The 19,643-nt window shown below is 34.6% G+C and overlaps 1 protein-coding gene across 2 annotated transcripts in view; it reads left to right on the top strand.

Annotated features, from left to right (window-relative positions):
• Window positions 1–17,325, top strand: part of abcg1 (ATP-binding cassette, sub-family G (WHITE), member 1) — a 31,867-nt gene extending 14,542 nt beyond the window's left edge. Inside the window, exons 3-15 of one of the 2 annotated variants that reach the window (XM_077207686.1) lie at window positions 21–138; window positions 1,266–1,398; window positions 2,434–2,484; window positions 3,224–3,369; window positions 7,804–7,927; window positions 8,012–8,126; window positions 9,558–9,706; window positions 9,837–9,938; window positions 11,120–11,288; window positions 11,453–11,553; window positions 12,186–12,344; window positions 12,497–12,615; window positions 14,362–17,325. In XM_077207686.1, coding sequence (XP_077063801.1) covers window positions 21–138; window positions 1,266–1,398; window positions 2,434–2,484; window positions 3,224–3,369; window positions 7,804–7,927; window positions 8,012–8,126; window positions 9,558–9,706; window positions 9,837–9,938; window positions 11,120–11,288; window positions 11,453–11,553; window positions 12,186–12,344; window positions 12,497–12,615; window positions 14,362–14,590 — 1,715 coding nt within the window. In that variant the 3' untranslated portion in view covers window positions 14,591–17,325. Of the gene's footprint in view, window positions 1–20; window positions 139–1,265; window positions 1,399–2,433; window positions 2,485–3,223; window positions 3,370–7,803; window positions 8,127–9,557; window positions 9,707–9,836; window positions 9,939–11,119; window positions 11,289–11,452; window positions 11,554–12,185; window positions 12,345–12,496; window positions 12,616–14,361 lie in introns of both variants that reach the window. The other variant, XM_077207685.1, reaches the window with a different exon arrangement.
• The last annotated feature ends 2,318 nt before the right edge of the window (window positions 17,326–19,643 follow it).

Below are 19,643 nucleotides of genomic sequence, written 5' to 3'. Positions count from 1 at the left end.
TCTGTTCCACCCTGTTTCAGGTTACAAGACTCTTCTGAAAGGGATCTCTGGGAACTTTTCCAGCGGAGCTTTGGTGGCCATCATGGGACCCTCGGGAGCTGGGAAGTCTACGTTAATGAACATTCTAGCGGGTTATAGGTTAGTATGACCACATGAAGCATCCAGCACTAACTATTTTACATTTTGGCAAATTGGTAACCCCTTAAACATGATAGTATTGTCAATAATGTAAGACATTTCTTCTCATATAGAACCTTTTTGGCATAAAGGGTTCTTTAAAGTGAAGTTTTTTGAAGTGCCTTGGATCGCGCAGCTTTGTTTGATGCGTTGACGTAATTTCCACTGAAACTGGAAGCTAAGGTGGGACATATTGAATGGCTCCTCCCCCTTTTCAAATAGCCAATAGCGTTTAGTTTACCTCACAGACTGCAAGTCGTACTTGACAGCGACATGGAAGTGAACCCGAGCGCTGATGATACACTGGATTCAATAGTAGAGCTGTGAATAAATTCTAGCCATTTCATTTTTAACCAACGTACAGTTGGAAAACAGAATAAAACTCGAGCGTTTGAGCAACTGAACACATATTGCTCCGTGACGTGTCAACGGTCGCTTTGGCCAGGTGGTATTTATAGCATAGGGATCGGGACGCTTTATATTCTAGAGCATTTGATTGGACAGAAGATGTGATGTCATAAAAATCCATGACCCATTTTAGCGGAAGTGAGAGACTGTAAGTTTCGAATGATTGTATCTCCTAAATGTGAATTTTGTCATTGTTTTGGAACACACCAGCTTATTCATAACCTTAAGGCTAACATATTCATACTGAAAGCTAAAAAACTTACATTGTGATTTCAGGGGGCCTTTAAAATTGAGTTTTTTTTCTAAGAGTTGTACGAACTTGTACGAACACGTATTTATATGATTTCGCCACCAATTCACCGAAACCTAAAATCGTTACGAATTGCCATGAAAGTGTTAATACTTCCAGCACAATCATTATACATTTTGTTTATTTTTTGTATCTTCCACTGGAAGCTGTTCATTATTTATTTAAATGTATTCCTTTTGCGGATACTTTTATGCAAAGCAATTTACAAATGATGAATGCCTGAAGCAATATGTCTCAGTGTTGATGCTGAATGAATACAGCAATTACTTGACATGTGGGGGAGACCATGATCATTTATCAGGAAATGGTGGTTATAAATGTGTTGATGTTACAGAAGACAGTATATATGAAGATGTGCTTTATCACACAGGGAAACAGGCATGAAGGGGGCGATCTTGATAAATGGGCAGCCCAGAGATCTGCGATCTTTCAGGAAAGTGTCCTGCTACATCATGCAGGACGACATGTTGCTGCCACACCTCACCGTACAGGAAGCCATGATGGTACGTCTGCTGAGATCATCTCATTGAGCTGCATAAGTGCATGCTGTAATCCCCATTCAATTAAAAGTCTCAAGTATCTATAGCTAAAAGTTCTTGTGTAACGATTCAGATGAAGTTTCCACATTTATTTATACATATAAAATTTAAAAAGTGTTATTAAAAATGCTTCTAACTATAGGCATTTTCATAGTTATTCAAGAAAATGAATTAATGATCAAACAATGCAATTTGTCATGACTGCCTATGGCTCTGACACGGGATAGTACACTGAACCCAATGTCCCAAGATCTTTTATGTAAAATTTACATTCATTGTCAGACATGATGACAAATAAACGAATGGCTGCTCTGAAGGTCTGCCCTTGTGAAAAAGAAGTAGACTTTAACACATTTTATTTCATTGGTATTTGTGTACAGTTTAGAATATATAATTTTAAGATTCGAAGTACACTATAAGTGCACATTTAGTACAGCACACTTCTTTTTCACCAGGGTAGATGAAATTGTGAAGAGTAAATATTGCAAATATCATTAAGTAAAAGCACAAGTATTTAAGTAGTACTCAAGTAAAGTACAAATTACGGTAACTTTATTTTACAGTGTCCTTGTTACATGTAACATGTACTTACCATAGTAATAACAGTAAATTATGAATACTTACATGCAACTAAACCTCAACCAAATCCTACCCTAACTATATAGTAAGTACATGTAGTTAATCAAATATTACTCAGTACTTACATGTATAATTACACTATAACAATGACACCTTAAATTAAAGTGTAACCTAAATTACTCGAAGTAATACATAAAATTAGTTTTACACCATGTATTGAATTTAACCTTTGTTGTTTGAATGTAACATATTTGTTAATATTTAGTTAAGAAAATAGCATTTTTATTAGCAAGCATGGTAAATGTAACGTACACAGACAAAAAAACAAAATCCCAACAAAACAAAACAAATCCCTCTGTTAGCTGTAGTTGTATCAGCTAATGCTCATCATGATGTAAATCACTCACTCTCCCTGCTCAGGTATCCGCTAATCTCAAACTCCAGGAAAAGGATGAAGGCAGACGTGAAATGGTAAGCGAGAGGCGTGTGAAGTTTCTCACCCGGTTATGTACGTATGGCCTAATCTTTATGCTAAAGGTCAGCCATGGGTGCCTTAAACACGATTTGATTGGCTAATAATAATGTTGTTGCATGACCGACACAGATGCTGTTGCAGGAATATGTCCTAATTGGTGAACTCAGTTAACATGTACACTACCGTTCATAATGTTGTACTTTTTTTTTTTTTTGTGAAATAAATTAATACTTTTATTCAGCAAGGATGCATTAAATTGAGCAAAAGTGACAGTAAAGACTTGTACATTTTCACACACTGTTTAAAATAAATGTTATTTATTCTTCTATTCATCAAAGTATCATAAAAAAAATTAAATTGGGGGGGGGGGGGGGGTTGCATTTATTTGATCAAAGTACAGTAAAACAGTTATACTGTAAATTAATAGTATTATAATACTTTCTGAAGGATCACATGACACTCAAGACTGGAGAAATGATGCTGAAAATTCAGCTTTACATCACAGGAATACTAATAATACTAATACTAATAATTTACAGTATAACCGTTTTATAACCAGTATAACCAGGCTTCCCACTAATCCCCCCTCCCCCCCACCCCCGTCCCGCCGCCACCCCCCAAAAAAACATTTAAAATTCTTACCGACCACAAACTTTTGACCGGTAGTGTAGATATGTATGTGCATGTGTTGTCCTTATTCCAGTCCTTATTCCACATGACATGCTGTTGTTCTAGGTACGGGAAATCCTGACTGCACTCGGCTTGTTAGAATGTGCCAAGACGCGCACATCCAACCTGTCCGGAGGCCAGAGGAAGCGCTTGGCCATCGCCCTGGAGCTCGTCAACAACCCCCCCGTCATGTTTTTTGATGAGCCCACCAGGTGAGCCCCCTCCATGTGCACACATTACACTAAGACATTCTCACAAAATTCAAAAAGACATTCTCACAATTCCCTGCGTGACACTTTACATTTGATGGTATTTAATTTAAATAGTTATTCTTCCTAATAGTTTTTGTTATAATTTATCTTATTTTGTTAAATGAATGTTTATTGTATTATTTTAGAGTCATGTGTGTTAGCTCTACTAGGTTTGCATTTATTTGATTAAAGTACAGTAAAACAGTTATACTGTAAATTATTAATATTAGTATTATTAGTATTCCTGTGATGTTTTACACTGTAAAAAAAAAAAAAAAAAAAAAAAAGATTTATGATTAAAAAAGCAGCTGTGGTTTCCATAAAAAGAACAGCAGGAACATTTTAGGTTTTCTGCAACTGAACCTAATTTTGCATTAAAAATCTGCATATTTCATTAAAAGTGCAGTAGCCGATTTCTTAGAAACACTGTTGATATTTGAAAGCAACTGAAACAAATACACCCCTCCCTTCATTCCTCCGCCCCTAAAATGCACGCACACGCAATGCAAGAGTGGATGACTCTTTATCATAGCTGAAGTGAAGCAAAATAATGCTTCAAAATAGTGCAATGACACTCCAAACTGTCCTGTTACTATAGCTAACATTACAACAACAGCATATCTTGGTTCTGTGAAACAGCAAAACCAATGTTACTCACGTCTGGAGCAGAAACAACACAACCTCTGCATTTTTTAAGGCCTTCGCGTTTAGGTCTCTCCAGCGCTGGAAAGCTTTTTTAATATTAATACAGGTTCTAAAAGCTCTTGTCTGATCTTAACCCCTTTTTTCCCAGTGATATTCCTCTGACCTTTTCTCTTTTGTAATGTCTCTCAGCCATCTCTCTTTCTACAGTCCCTCTTGCTCACTCTCTCTCCTCCGCCATCAAGTGTGTTGTGGTGCTCGGTCCGATCCACTTTAACCCTCTATTCTCAGAAATCTCTGCACATTTAACTGATATAATGTTACTATTCCATCTAAAGTAATAAAATCTGTTGTTTACCTCTATAATATACTGATAGCCACCATAATAATACAGGTAGTAAAAGAGACACATAATGAACAAGCTAAAATAAATACATACTGTATATTTATATAGAAGTGTCATGCACACAAACACAAAACACCTTCATGGTAACACACATGTCTCTAAAATAATACAATAAACATTCATTTAACAAAATAAAATAAATTATAACAAAAACTATTAGGAAGAATAACTATTTAAATGAAATACCATCAAATGTAAAGTGTCACTCAGGGTATTGTGAGAATGTCTTTTTGATGGTTTTTCACTGTAAATTGTAAGAGGATTGATTGTTTTTACTTCCAAAATTTGAACATTTAACAGTATTTTACAGTAAAATTGCATGCAATGCCCCATTGGATCTATTACAGTTTTTCCACTGTATATTATAAGGCAACTTACCCTTAACAGTCTTTTACCACTAAAATTACAAAAGTTTTGTTTACAGTGATAAATAATGCATGGCCATGAAGCGAACCATCAAATCGACTCCTCTAAGTGACGTTCCTGAGCCAAATATATCTCTTGTTGAAAAGCTGTTACCCATGAGGTTTCTCTGTTATGCCCTTGTAATGTGCGAATGCAATTTCATTGCATATTCACTTACAGGCTTTGCCCAGATGGGATATTGTTGGACAGTTGAGACCTGGTCTCTACGGACACTATTAAGCTTTCATTCCTCTCCCGGGGTTTTACCCTCTAAGAACAAGAACAACTCTCTGATTCTCTGGAGAGCGCAAGCTAAAGTCAATTCGGCTTGAAACAATAATTTGTAAATCGCATTTATACGATTACCATGCTTATCCAAGGATAAACAGATTCTCCTTCATGGAAATCAAAACATGTGGCATCAGCTTCTATAGGTTGCATAAGAGCAGGACCATTATCATTAATATTATGTCACGGAGTTGTGTTTGGTTAGGTGAGCACTTTAATGGCTCAAAGGAATAATATTTCCCTGTGCATTAGATAAATATCCAAACAGCAAATTGTGTGTAGCATGTGCTGTGATATCATTTGAAAGCACTGCTGTATTGACAGCTACTAAAGTATTAACCTGTCCTTTAAAATGGACACTTAATCTTCCACTTTATCCAGCGCCTAATATAGCTTTGATAGCGAGGTCAAGATTATGATTTAATCTCACCTATTTAACCTTGCCTAGCCCACTGACATCAGCACTTAAGTGATATTGAAAGGATATATTGTTATATATTGCAGAAGTATTGCTAAACTGTAATATAGTATATACAAAAATAAAAAGTATCAGTGTTACTTTAGTATCATTAAGATATTATTGTATTTTTTAATCAGTTTTTAAATTGTTTTGTTCTCATTTTGATTTTAGTAAAAGTTTTAGTAATTTTCTTGTGTTTTTGTCATTCTTATTAGTTTAATAGGTATATGTAGTTTTTGTTATTATTTGTTGTTGTTGTTGTTGTTTTCCGTTGTGGTTATTTTAGAAATTAAAGTTTAACTAAATGAAAATGAGAAATGATGCCTTGGCATCTAGCTGAAATAAAAATAGGGTTAGGTTAAGTTTATACATTATATGTATATATTTTTTTATTAATTTAATACAGAGTCCCTAAAGTGACTATTGCAAAAATAAAATATAAAGACTTTCGGTGCTCATGCGAAACTTTTGCGTGCTCACTAGAAACTATTTTGTGCGCACGAGGGACTTTTAACATGTATACTGTCTATTGTCACAGTTATGTTCACTTTTGTTCAGTTTCTGTCATGTCTGTATTAGTTCTCATTAGTTACTGGTGTCTGATTGGTTTATCTCTGTCCAGCTGTGCCTGCTTAGTGTCCTCAATTGTCAAGTCAAGTCGTCTTCATTTATATAGCGCTTTTAACAATGTAGATTGTTCCAAAGCTGCTTTACAGTGATAATAGGAAATCAAAGTAGCAGAGATTGTTTTGGCTTTATGACAGCTCTAGAATAAAGTTATTTTCCAGCTAAAGTTAGTTTTAATTGATTCACTTCCGTCGCAACAATCATTAGTTAGGCTATTAACTTAGGGGCTGCTAACACAACACCGTTTTAACAGAAAACTCTTAAGTTCTCTCTACGCAAACTTTAAAAATGCAAACCCGTGAGAACGTGTATTAAATGTGTGTATTTATACTCCCTGTTCTGTTCAGTCCTCGGCGGTTATTGTTTGTGTTGAATGTGTTTGTGATTCCCCTAAGTTTGCTACTTCATTAAAATCATCTTCTTCATCAAAATTGTTTTTTACTCAAAATAACCACAGATTTCGGATTCAATGCATGCTTACAGGTGGCAGGGAAATGCTTATTTTATCTATTCAATTTTAACAGCATTTATTGCGAACAGAGCCACAGACATTAAGACTTTAGATATGAAGTGAGGCTTACGCTTCAAAAAAATTACAAACTAGTGGCTGGATTCATCCGTGTACTAGACGAACGAAACCCAAATTTTAGCACTTTTTATCAGCCGATTCACACAGCCGTATTGCGGCCATTTCACAACCGCCACAGAGGATGGGTTAAAGCGGACATAAGGCCGTGATATTAGAGGTATTCTGGACCCTTAAACTTGGCAAATAGGACAATGTACACAGCCATATTGCATCATCAGCCCATTTTACGGTTTACGTTAAACCAATTGCGTGGTTTCTCGGCCGTCACAGAGGATGCTTTAAATGAATAGTTCACTTAAAAATGAAAATGCTGTTATCATTTACTCACTCTCAAGTTGTTTCAAACCTGAATTAATTTATTTCTTCTGTTGAACACTAAAGAAGATTTTGTAAAGAATATGGGTAACCAAACAGGTGATGGACCCCATTGACTTCCATAGTAGGAAAAAGAAATACTATGAAAGTCAATGGGGTCCATCAACAGTTTGGTTACCCATATTCTACAAAATATCCTTTGGTGTGTTCAACGGAAGAAAGAAAATCATTCAGGTTTGAAACAACTTGAGGGTGAGTAAATGATGACAGATCTTTAACAAGTCATGTGCATCTATACTCTAATTTTCTTCATAGTGAAATGGCAGTGACACACAAAGGAAACATGTTATATATAGACAGTACAGATAAAACCGAAACTGTAATGCATGAGCACGCAAAAAAACTACTTTTATAGCGATAGTTTCTCATGAGCATGAGATAAGTTTAATACTGTAATATAATATAGTATAATTCTATTAGAATGGAAAGCATTGATAAACAGAAATTTCGGTACATTTAATTCGATACATTTAATCGGTACATAATAATCGGCACAGACTTGAACCTTGTCTGTGTCGGAGCACCACAGCTTGGAAACATGTGCAACTGCCGCACCACAAGAAGCTTCTGACTGTTGTTGTCTCTCTGTCCGCCCCTCTTCAGTGGACTGGACAGCTCCTCCTGCTTCCAGGTGGTCTCGCTAATGAAAGCTCTCGCTCGGGGGGGACGGACAGTCATATGCACAATCCACCAGCCCAGCGCTAAAGTCTTTGAGCTCTTTGATAAGGTGAGCACTATTTCATACTCTGATTTGTGTTTTATGCATTCTGTTATGCAAAATACCTCATTCTTGGTGTGTTTTTTTCTCCAGCTGTATGTCCTCAGTCAAGGCCAGTGTATTTACCGAGGAAAAGTATTGAGCTTAATCCCGCATCTCAGAGAACTGGGACTCAACTGTCCCACCTATCACAACCCTGCAGACTTCGGTAAGAACAGACTTTGGTAAGAAAATGGCACTTTCAGAATACAGAGGTCCAAAATGAACAAACAAATAAATAAATAAATAAATAGCACAACTTTTTTTCGGGAATTGCTGAACCCTTGCTTTCAGAAGTGTGAAATAAATCATCATCACATTCCCCTACATCACATCACACACCCTTCACCATATCTAGAGATTGGCATGGGGCACTTTCCATAAGATCATCTCTCAATGCAAATCATACCAGCTATTAGCCTAACTGAAATAACACCATGCCAATCTCTAGGTATGATGAAGGGTGTGTGATGATGTGGGGCTTTTTTAATTCTGAAGGCCAAGGGAACTTTATCAGGATGCATATTATCCTGGATCCATGAAACAACTGGCCTTTAAAAATAAAATTCTGCCTGCCTCTATGGGAATTTAACATAGGGGTGTCCTGAATTATTCAACCTGTATTTTAAGGAAGAACATTTATTTCTTTACGACACATTATTCATTCACAAAGAAAATTGGTGTCCTTAAAGGTTGGATTTTTCCTCATTTTTTAAATTAAGGCATTAAGATTAATTTCCTAAAGAAGATTTTTTTTATTCCTCTTTGTAGTCAACTTTAGCATGGGTGTGTTCACTTATGCTATCCGCTGTGTGTGTATATATATATATATATATATATATATATATATATATATACACACACACACACACACACATATATATATATATATAATATTGTAACAATGTAAAACTCTTTACTGTTACTTTTGAATGCATCCTTGCTGAATAGAAGTATTAATTTCTTTCTTTCTAAAAAAAACAAGATTATCTTAAAAAATTTTAATAGAAATAAGTAAATACGTCTATTCAGCAAGGATGCATTTTATTATATATTATATAGTTTAATTTCTGTTACAGTTTTGTTAAAGTTTTCCAGACAGATGTAAAATGTTATTTTTGGACGCCATCTATACATGAATAAATTGTGGCTGGGAAAAGATTAATTGCGATTAATCGCATCCAAAATAAAACATAATATATGTGTGTGCACTGTGTATAATTATTTTGTATATATATAAATACACACACATGCATGTATATATTTAAGAAATATGTTCATGTATATACTGTATATATTTATTTATAATTTATATTATATATAAATATAAATATTTTATATATATATATATATATAAATCTTATATGTATACATGCATGTGTGTGTATTTATATATACAAAATGATTATACACAGTGCACACACATATATTATGTAAACACAAACTTTTATTTTGGATGCGATTAATCGCGATTAATCTTTTCCCAGCCCTAGAATAAATAATATACTGAGCATAATCCAGAGAACGAAAATAATACGCATCTGCATTCTCAATACGTGTATCAGCTGAGCAGAGTCTGAGAGTTTCTTCTGTTCTCCAGTAATGGAGGTGGCCTCTGGTGAATACGGGGACCAGACGGCTCGGCTGGTGAAGGCTGTTCACGAATGGAAGTGTGAGAAAGACTACAAAAGTGAAATGAATGGTAATGGAGTCCATAACCCCTTCCTGTGGCACAGACCATCTGATGAGGTGTGTAAAGAAACATGTGAAGTCTTTGTCACATGATACAGTGTTACGTCACATGAGAGATATGCATCTCTGTATTTTTGGCTCAGATAATTTAGCAGAGAGATGTAATAATTTAACCTATTTTCTTTAGGACTCTTCGTCGTCGGAGGGTTGCCATAGTTTTTCTGCCAGCTGCTTGACGCAGTTTTGCATCCTTTTCAAGAGAACGTTTCTTAGCATCCTGAGAGACTCGGTAAGCTGCAACGCCACCTAGTGGGGAAGTTCAGTGACACTTACACAGCACAGCCAACATGTCATAAAGAGCATCGGCTGTTTAAATATGGAGAACAGGATTTTACCATCGACAACATGTTCCTGGATCAACATCTTTGTTGATCCTGGAACAACATTCCAAACAACCAATCAGATTTAAGGGACAAGTTTACGGTTGATGTCAAGTTTAGGCTTACAACCAGAGTTAGGTGCTTCTACATCAGTGTTACCATATAATGATGTGAATAAAAACTACCTTTAATCCCAATTAAGTTTTAATAATAGTAGCAAGGTCATGGATTTCAATGACTTTTCACTGGAATTACACAGTCTAACAACAGCTGAATTGCATTAGTCGGAATTGTGGCAGTCTGGGAAATAATGTGTTTTCTATTTTTATTATTATTATAATTATTATTATACTCTAAAAAACGCTGGGTTGTTTTAACCCATGTTTGGGTCATATATGGACAAACCCAGCCGTTGGTTTAAATTTTTTAATAAAATTTTAAACCCAGTGGTTGGGTTTGTAAATATAATGAATATGGGTAACACTTTACAATAAGGTTCATTAATTAACATTAGTTAACTACATTAGTTAGCATGAACTAATAATGAACTGTACTTATACAGCATTTGTAAAGAATTGTTATTTTCAACATTTACTAACACTTTATTAAAATCTTGTTAGCATTGGTTAATGCTCTGTAAACTAACATGAACAAACAATGAACAGCTGTATTTTTATTAACCAACGTTAACAAAGATTAACAAATATAGTAACAAATGTACTGCTCATGGTTAGTTCATCTTAGTTAATACATTAACTAATGTTAACTGATGAAACTTTATTGTAAAGTGTTACCAAAAATGTATAAATGGAACACAAATCACCATTTCTTTTGGAAATACCTCATATTGTGTGGAAGATTACATAGGAATTTCATATTGAACGGTTATCATTTAGAACCTGAAATATTAGAATATACACTTACAGTGGTTTGTCATCAGAATTTCATTATATTTTAATTCTACTTAATAACATTTAATTTAGATTTAAAATAGATGTATCCTGTTTGCTCCCTAAATAATGTTTTTAAATCTGATTGTAAATTCAGAAGGAACATAAGCTTGATCTGAAAATGATTCTTCTCTGTTTAGGTGTTGACTCACTTGCGCATCATATCTCATCTTGGGATTGGAGTTCTCATTGGTCTGTTATACCTGGGCATCGGCAACGAGGCCAAGAAAGTCCTTAGCAACTCCGGCTTCCTGTTCTTCTCCATGTTGTTCCTCATGTTCGCAGCTTTGATGCCCACCGTTCTCACCTGTGAGTCTGTACAATTTGTGTAAAAAGGTCCATTATGTTCTTCATAGAAGAAAACTTTGATGCACATTTTACTTTACTTTGTAACACTATTTTTGTATGTGAAAAAAAAACTTGATATTTACATTCTATGGATGCTAATCTGTTCTTTTTGACTGTTATTGTAGTTCCACTTGAGATGGGCGTCTTTTTGAGAGAACATCTAAATTACTGGTACAGTCTGAAGGCGTACTACTTGGCCAAAACAATGGCGGACGTCCCGTTTCAGGTAACATGGAACAAATAACACATGAGGTTTTCTCATGAAAAGTAGCTTGCTCTTTTGAGATGATTCACATTTTGGATAAGAACAAGGTTTAGACTGGGGTCTCTTCAGAGGACATACACATAACAGGATAAAAATTGAACAATAAGGGGAACAAGTAAGATGGTTATGGCATAAACATGTTATTGGAGCTTCAAGAGGATTTGCTTTTCAGGTCAAATCACTATTTGCACAATATAGACAAATCCTGCTGCAACATTACATAAGTGGGCTTTGTGTTTCCCCAGCAGAAATATTCTCTAGTGTTTCTACAAGAAATATTATTCAGTTAGAAAAAAAGATTTTGACCATTTGGGATGTTTTACTTAACCTGACAAAAAACAAAAAAAAAAGGATCCTATGGGGATCCTATTATGCTTTTTTACATTTTCGTCTTAAGTGTGTAATGTGGCTGTATGAGCATGAAAAAGGTTTCCAAAGTTACAAAGCAAAGTCACTCCATGAGGAGATATTCTCTATATCTATTTTCAAGGTCACTAAGCAATTTAGTAACATTGACTTATGCACAAAAAGTCAAATTGTTAGTTTTCTCTTTGAAAGGGGATACTTTAAAACACTTCCTTTCTGCCTCACAGGTTGTGTTCCCGGTGGCGTACTGCAGTATAGTGTACTGGATGACATCTCAACCTTCAGATGCAGTCCGTTTCATTCTTTTCCTGGCTTTAGGGACACTCACGTCACTGGTTGCACAGTCGTTGGGACTTCTGATAGGAGCAGCATCCACATCATTACAAGTAAATACCTTTACTTTTCCCTCGTCCAGTAATGTTCTGTCGTATACTTGATATTATGAAAATAAATTGCCTCATTGTCAATCAATCAAATTTTAAAGACATTTACAGAAAATGTTCACTTTTGTCTGATGGAGTATTGTGTTTCTTGACAGGTAGCAACTTTTGTTGGTCCTGTGACTGCCATCCCCGTGCTGCTATTCTCAGGCTTCTTTGTCAGTTTTGACACCATCCCAAAATACCTCCAATGGATGTCATACATTTCCTATGTCAGGTAAGGGAACCTCAGGAAATGCTCATTATAGCTTTAGTTCAATATTAAAGGTCCCATATTGCCAAAACTGAAATTCCCTGGCTTTTTTCATGATAACAGAGTTCTAGGGGCTATTAAACTACAACATAAGTTTCAAAACAGTCGATCCACAGACAAATACACACAGCCTGCTAAAGTAGCTGTGCCTTTCCACGAGCCGTTGTGACTTGCGTATAAATGTGATGTCAAAACTACTGTCACCGCCTTCAGTCACCACTCCCACCAATGGTGGGTCACTCAGAAAACAACAGGCCAATCAGAAGAGAGGCTCATGAATATTAAATAGACAGGCCAAAATCCACCTGTTCTTGTCAGAGCTCCTGAGAAAGGAGCTGTACAAATATATTGAGATGGTTTTCGGTACTTATTCCACAAATATATATTCTTAAAGGACATCAAAACCTAAAGTAAAACTTTAGAAAGTTGTACTATATGGGACCTTTAAGATATGATAGATTCTATATGTGCCAAATCATTCATCTGCATTATTTGAAATAAGGTACATGAACAGAAATTTTTACTTTAATTATTTATACCTAAAGACAAAATGATTAACCAGCAATATCACAGTTTCACAGAGTTTTATGCGCCCTTGTGAAAGAGATGAACTTAAGAGCGCTTTTAGACCCACCTAAGTAGGACTTAATCTTTATATGTCATTTCATAATTGTATTAATTTTCAAATATGTTACAGTGTACTGCCGAATGTATTGGCAAGCATTTATAGTAAAACATAATATACTATATCTATTGAAACTTGTATGATACTGTATGTATTTACATGACATACACGTTTGCTATTGCACATTTGTAATGATAGTAGTTGCATTTTTACTATATATAAATGTATTAACTCAATGTAATATCAAATAAGTTAAATGTTAACTACAGTTAAAATTACAATCGAGTACTTTACATATGCTTCCGTATGTCAATCAACATATCAAAATAAGTGTACTTGTTTAAAGCATGACAAAATATTACTAAAACATAATGTTTGAAATGTAGGATACTTTAAAGTAAAATTCTTAATTTTACACTAAAGTGTGTTTAAGTGTGTTAAGAAACAGTCATGATAGTGTACTCACTTTATTTCATTATGTCCATTTTATTTCATTAATATCATATAATCTACAAGTAATACTTTTTAACAGACTTTTAAGATTTGAAGTACACTACAAGTGCACATTCAATACAATTAAGCACACTTATTTTTTCACAAGGGTGTTTTAACTCCTTTACATAACATTATAACATTATTTCATGCTCAAGATTATCTCATTACAAAGATTAAATGTGCTACACATTTTTAAGTACAGTATGTAAGATGAAGTACACTTATAATAAAGATGTTTATCATAGTGATTGTTTTGAGGTTTTATATTAGGAGGATTATTCGCAATTACTACTTATAACCAATAAGTAAATAAATGATCATGATATATCGATTCAAGTTTAAATTATTTTATTATGGAAGTACAAAGAGATATGAAAGACTTGCAACTATATAGGCACAATGTATTAGACTTAGTGTAGTGGTCAAAATACAAAATATTTGACAAGAGAAAGCTGCATTTGACCAATCAGAAACAAGTATTCCATAGAGCTGTATAAAAAAACAAAATTTTTTACCAAAAAAATTGTACTCCAAAAACATTGTATATCTTAAGTGGTCCTCTTCTAAATCAGTTGTCCTCTGACTTTCAGATATGGTTTTGAAGGGGTCATTCTGTCCATATACGGCCTTGACCGTGAGGACCTGCACTGCGACAAAGACGAGACATGCCACTTCCAGAAGTCACAAGCCATTTTGAAGGAGCTGGATGTTGAGGATGCAAAGCTCTACTTGGACTTTATTGTGCTAGGCATCTTCTTTGTGTCGTTTCGTCTCATCGCCTACTTTATCCTCCGATACAAGATCAGTGCTGAGAGATAGACTCGTGTAAGAAGTGATGGAGAGAGTACTGTCGAGACTTTCTTGCCCAGGGAGGGCTAGGCTGAAAAAGCCTAAAGAGGGTTTGTTCCCTCAAAAAGAGCCATCGGCATGTTCGCCTACACTGGACAGAAACCTGGGCTGAACCTGAAGTCACAGTATGTACTGTAAATGTCCAGCTTTTGCGTGCTTTTATAAGAAAACAAAGCGCCTAGAACGCAACCGTTTTGGGACTCAAACAAACATCTGCCAGATAGACAAAGAAACATGGCCGCACTGAAGAAAACTCACTTTCAGCAGCTGACTGAGAAAGTAATGGGCTAATTTGTGTGATCATATTGGAAAGCTGGAATCTTTTCTCTTGCCCTTGTGAAAAAAGAAGTGTGCTTAATTGTATTGAATGTGCACATAGTGTACTTCAAACCTTAAAAGTATATTTATTTAAAAAAAAGAAAAAGCTGCATTTGCAGATAATATAATATTGATGAAATAAAAGCCACTTAAGTGTAGTTAATAAGAGCACTTTCATGACTGCTGCATAACGTAAGTACGTTTAAAAGGGGCGCTTTGTAATAATTTCGTATTAAAGTGTACATTGTAAATCATGTTTTAATCTTCTTTTGTCGTGCTTTACAGAACTACACTTGTTCTCATGTTTCCACTTACATAGGCTACTAAGTCACATGTAAAGCACTTGATTGTAATTTTAACTTTAGTGTGTTATTTGATATTACATTTAAAGTTAATATATTTTAAATGCACTAAACTGCAACTTCTTCATTACAAATGTGTGATAATTACAAATATATATTGTTTTATACAGCATACAAGTTTCAATAGAAATGCCCTAAAAGTATGTTTTCGTGTACCATAAATGTTTGCCAGAACATCTGGCAGTGCACAATAACCATATTTCAAAGACGATATAGAAGTAATTATGAAATTACATATAAAAATGTACTTAAATCCTAAATGGATCACAAAACTCTTAAATTCAGCTAATCACGTTTAAGCTAATAAATAATTTGAATTTAATTGAAATTAACATGCAATTAAGTGTCCGTAGATATTCAGTTTTTTAGCTTTAGCAGTTTTAAGCAGGTCTAATCCTTTCAAAAGAATCCTGAACTGCACTTTTTTTTCACAAGGGTGTCCTTTTTTCTTTTTCCTGTGCAATGATTGGATATAAAAGAGAATCATTAATTTCTGGTCTACCTGGCATTCCTTCTATTAAAAAGCTCCCCTTGTGTTGGTAATGGCTGCCTTTTGCTCTTGTAGAAGAATGATAACTTAGAAACTTGTATAGGTTGTAACTGGGTTACAATCCTATCAGAGGAGGAAGAAATAAATCAAATCCTAAAGAGAACTAAATGCCCAAGGTGACCGGGATCTCATTAGAATGAAAAAGGGATCAAATCCTAAAAGCATGTAAATTCTGTGCCACTAGTGTCACCAAACAGAACTGCAAACATAATGACTGTTTTCAAAAAGGTTTCTTTAACACTCCTTCTGTCATTTGTCAAACAAATGGATAGTCCCACACCCATCACAAATTTTGCAATTGGCATACAAGTATACAGCCTTAGGGATTGCTTGCTTGATAATGTGTGATGTTTTCATTCGGGCTGACATTTCTGGGTGTTTAACAAAAAATCTGGGAAAGGGATTTATTTTTGCATTGAACAAATTACATACATCACCTTTAAGACTCCATACAGCATGTTTTAAAAAAAACTGTTCAATATATCTTTATGACTTTAGTAATTAAGCACAGTACATCTGATAAACCATCATCATATGCAAATATGAATTTTGGCATCTTTTGCAAAATGCTAGGCTTCTCTTTGTTCACTGCATCATATTTGTGCAAATTATTGGACTTCTTAACTAAGTTATCAATCCTAAAGCTGGCAAACCCTAAAATGCTTCTCTTACATTCAGAAATGTATTTTATGAAAGGTTTACAAGTTTGCGTTTACTGTTCTAAATGCCTTTGATTTTCCTGAATTATAGGTTCGAAGGTCACGTAAGTAATCATAGAGGATCTCACACACTCCCATGTGCCGTTTATCATCCAAACATGTTTTTTTCACGTTAAAGGGTCATTGTCATTGATTAATGTTATACTCTTTGTTGACATCTATTCACAGATGTCATGCTTTCTGGTTACGGGATAATCAAAAAGTGATGTAATTGCTAAGTCAATGCAAAAGTGAAAATGTGACAAAAATGAAGAATGCTATTTATTATCTGTGTTCTTTGTATTAAAGGTCTATTTTGCGGATGTTTAGTGACCTCCGAACTATATGTCCCCATGCAGAGCATCAGTCACTAAACAGTGAATGCTCAAGTGTTATTACCATTATAATCATACCAAACCTGATGTGGAAATTTATGCAAAATATCTTTTGAACCATCTTTGATAGCTGTATTACTTCTATTCTGTTGGAAAAGTATTTCTACTTAGAATGTAGTGCATATTTATGTTTTTGTATATGTTAATTGTATATTATGTTTCTTATTTAGCTTCCTTCTTTGAATCTTGCACTTACAGTATGAACCGTAGAATCAAAATGATAGGGATTGTTATATATAGACATTCAATGGCTCTATTTTAAAAGTTATTTAATTTTCCATATCTGAAATGGTCTACTAGTTACAATATGTTTCTGTTGCACAAATCTAATGTAATAATAGTTACATATTAGATATTCTAATAAAGATTTATTGTTTTCAAACTGCTTTCTTTTTTTTTAAACAGGAGTGTCTTATTTTGAATGGGTTAAAAATGTGACATAATATTTATTTAAGATAAGATTAATACGATTTAAAACAATAAAACATGTTTAAAGTGTAGGGACAATTTAGCTTCAATGTTCAGTATAATTTAACCTCCTGAGACCCTGCGACCTCATATGAGGACATCACATTTTTGGTTGTGTGCAGCATAATACTTAATTCTGTGTAACTGAAACATGTTTTTCACAAACGAGGACACTTACACTGCCATCTGGTGGGGTCAGAAGAGAAAAAAAATTAACATAAATAATTTAAAGATGGCGGAGAACACAGGTCACATGTCACGCAGCCACTCCAGACCAAAACGTCCACAAGATAAAAAATATAAAAACATTTCATTGTTGATTCTTGTTAAGTTATGCATAGAAGAGTTGTATGATTAAAATGGCATGCACATTTGACAAACTTTTGTAACAATAAAGATTTACTATGCTGCTAAAGTTGATGTCCACATATGAGGACAATGGGACTTAGCTTTGATGAAATTGTAGAAGATGTTAGCAAAAAAAAAAAAAAAAAAAAAATTGTTGTTGCATTGAGCTTCGTGACGCACACTGGCTCACTCACTCGAGCGCGCACACACACACACACTCAACGGGGCTTCAGTTCACTCACGATCGCGCGCACATACACAGACACACAGCTCTGTCTCTCTCTCTCTCTTGCTCGTCGCTCGCTCGCGACACACACACACACACACACACACACATTCACTTTGCTCACTCACTCGCACACACACACACACACACACACACACACACACAAACACACACACACACTCTCTCTCTCTCTCTCTCTCTCTCTCTCTCTCTCTCTCTCTCTCTCTCTCTCTCTCTCTCTCTCTCTCTCTCTCTCTCTCTCTCTCTCTCTCTCTCTCTTGCTCACTCACTCGCGATCGCGCGCGCACGCACACACTCTCTTTTGCTCGATCGCGATCACACACACACACAGGATATGAATTGTTGATATCAACAATTCAATTGTTGATATCAAAAATTAAATTTTTGATATCAGCAATTTAATTATTGAAATCAACAATAGAATTCTTGATATCAACAATTGAATTGTTGATATCAAGAATTGATTTCTTACTAGTAGAAATATAATTTTTGATATCAATAATTACATTGTTAGGCTACTAGTAAAAATGCAAATTCCTGATTTCAATAATTCAATTGTCACTAGTTGAAATGTCTATTCTTGATATCATCAATTAAATGCTACTAGTAAAAATGTTAATTTTTGATATCTGAAAATAAAGGTTTTTACTATAAGAATTGTATTTCTGATATGTGAAATTGGAATTTCAACTAGTAAAAAATCAATTCTTGATATCAACAATTGATTTTGAATGGCAGTCTATGGAGACTTTTCACAAGTGAAAATACAATTACAGATATCAAGAATTATAGTTTTTACTAGTTGAAATTCAGTTGCTGATATCAAGAACTATAATTTTAACTAGTGAAAATTTAATTGTGGATATCAAGAATTAGCATTGTTACTAGTGGAAATGTAATTTCTGATATCAAAAATTGCCATTGTTACTATTCCTGATATCAATAACTATTATTTTACCTAATGAAAATTGAATTGTTGATATCAAGAATTCATATCCTGAAAATGAATAAAAGTTAAAACGGCTTGCCATAAACCCCAAAAAGCTAGAATAAATCTAAAATGTACGCCAAACCAAAACTCAGGTCTCAGGAGGATAAAGTTAAGATAGACCCACTGTCCTTGCATGAGGACATCATTTTATGCAAAAACTACTTCATGTACAAAAACAAATTTTAGTTATTATACTTATTAGGTCCTACTTATACCAAATAGCAAGAAAAATTATAAAATGCACACCAGGCAAACTCTCGGGTCTCAGGAGGATAAATCAAAAAACTTTCTGGATAGCTCTAACAAATGCACAAGCATGTGGGAAAAGTGTAAGAATAGATAAAGTGTCAGAATCTTATATCCAATAAGAAACGGTTCCAAACCCTGTGTCACAAATATATTAAGTTTCATTGTGTTTTGGTTTAGTTCTGTTAGGGCTAACTCAGGGTCCATCCATCCATTTCCCACTGCTTACAGCCTGACACACTGATCATCTCCAGCATCCCTGTTTGACCCTCTGTTTTATCCTACTTCTTAATGAGCTCCATTTTCTCACTGTACTATATGAGCCATAAAAGCCTGATGTATCAAATATGATACTCAACAACAAAAAAACGCATTTGAAAACTGTCTGAAGGTTCATTAA

Source organism: Siphateles boraxobius, unplaced genomic scaffold, assembly GCF_051911475.1.
Source record: "Siphateles boraxobius isolate OS27281-9 unplaced genomic scaffold, OSU_SipBor_1 6, whole genome shotgun sequence".
NCBI classification, from domain to species: Eukaryota; Metazoa; Chordata; class Actinopteri; order Cypriniformes; family Leuciscidae; genus Siphateles; species Siphateles boraxobius.
The sequence above is the reverse complement of the archived record's forward strand: the minus strand, read 5'-3'. Positions and strand labels throughout refer to the sequence as shown.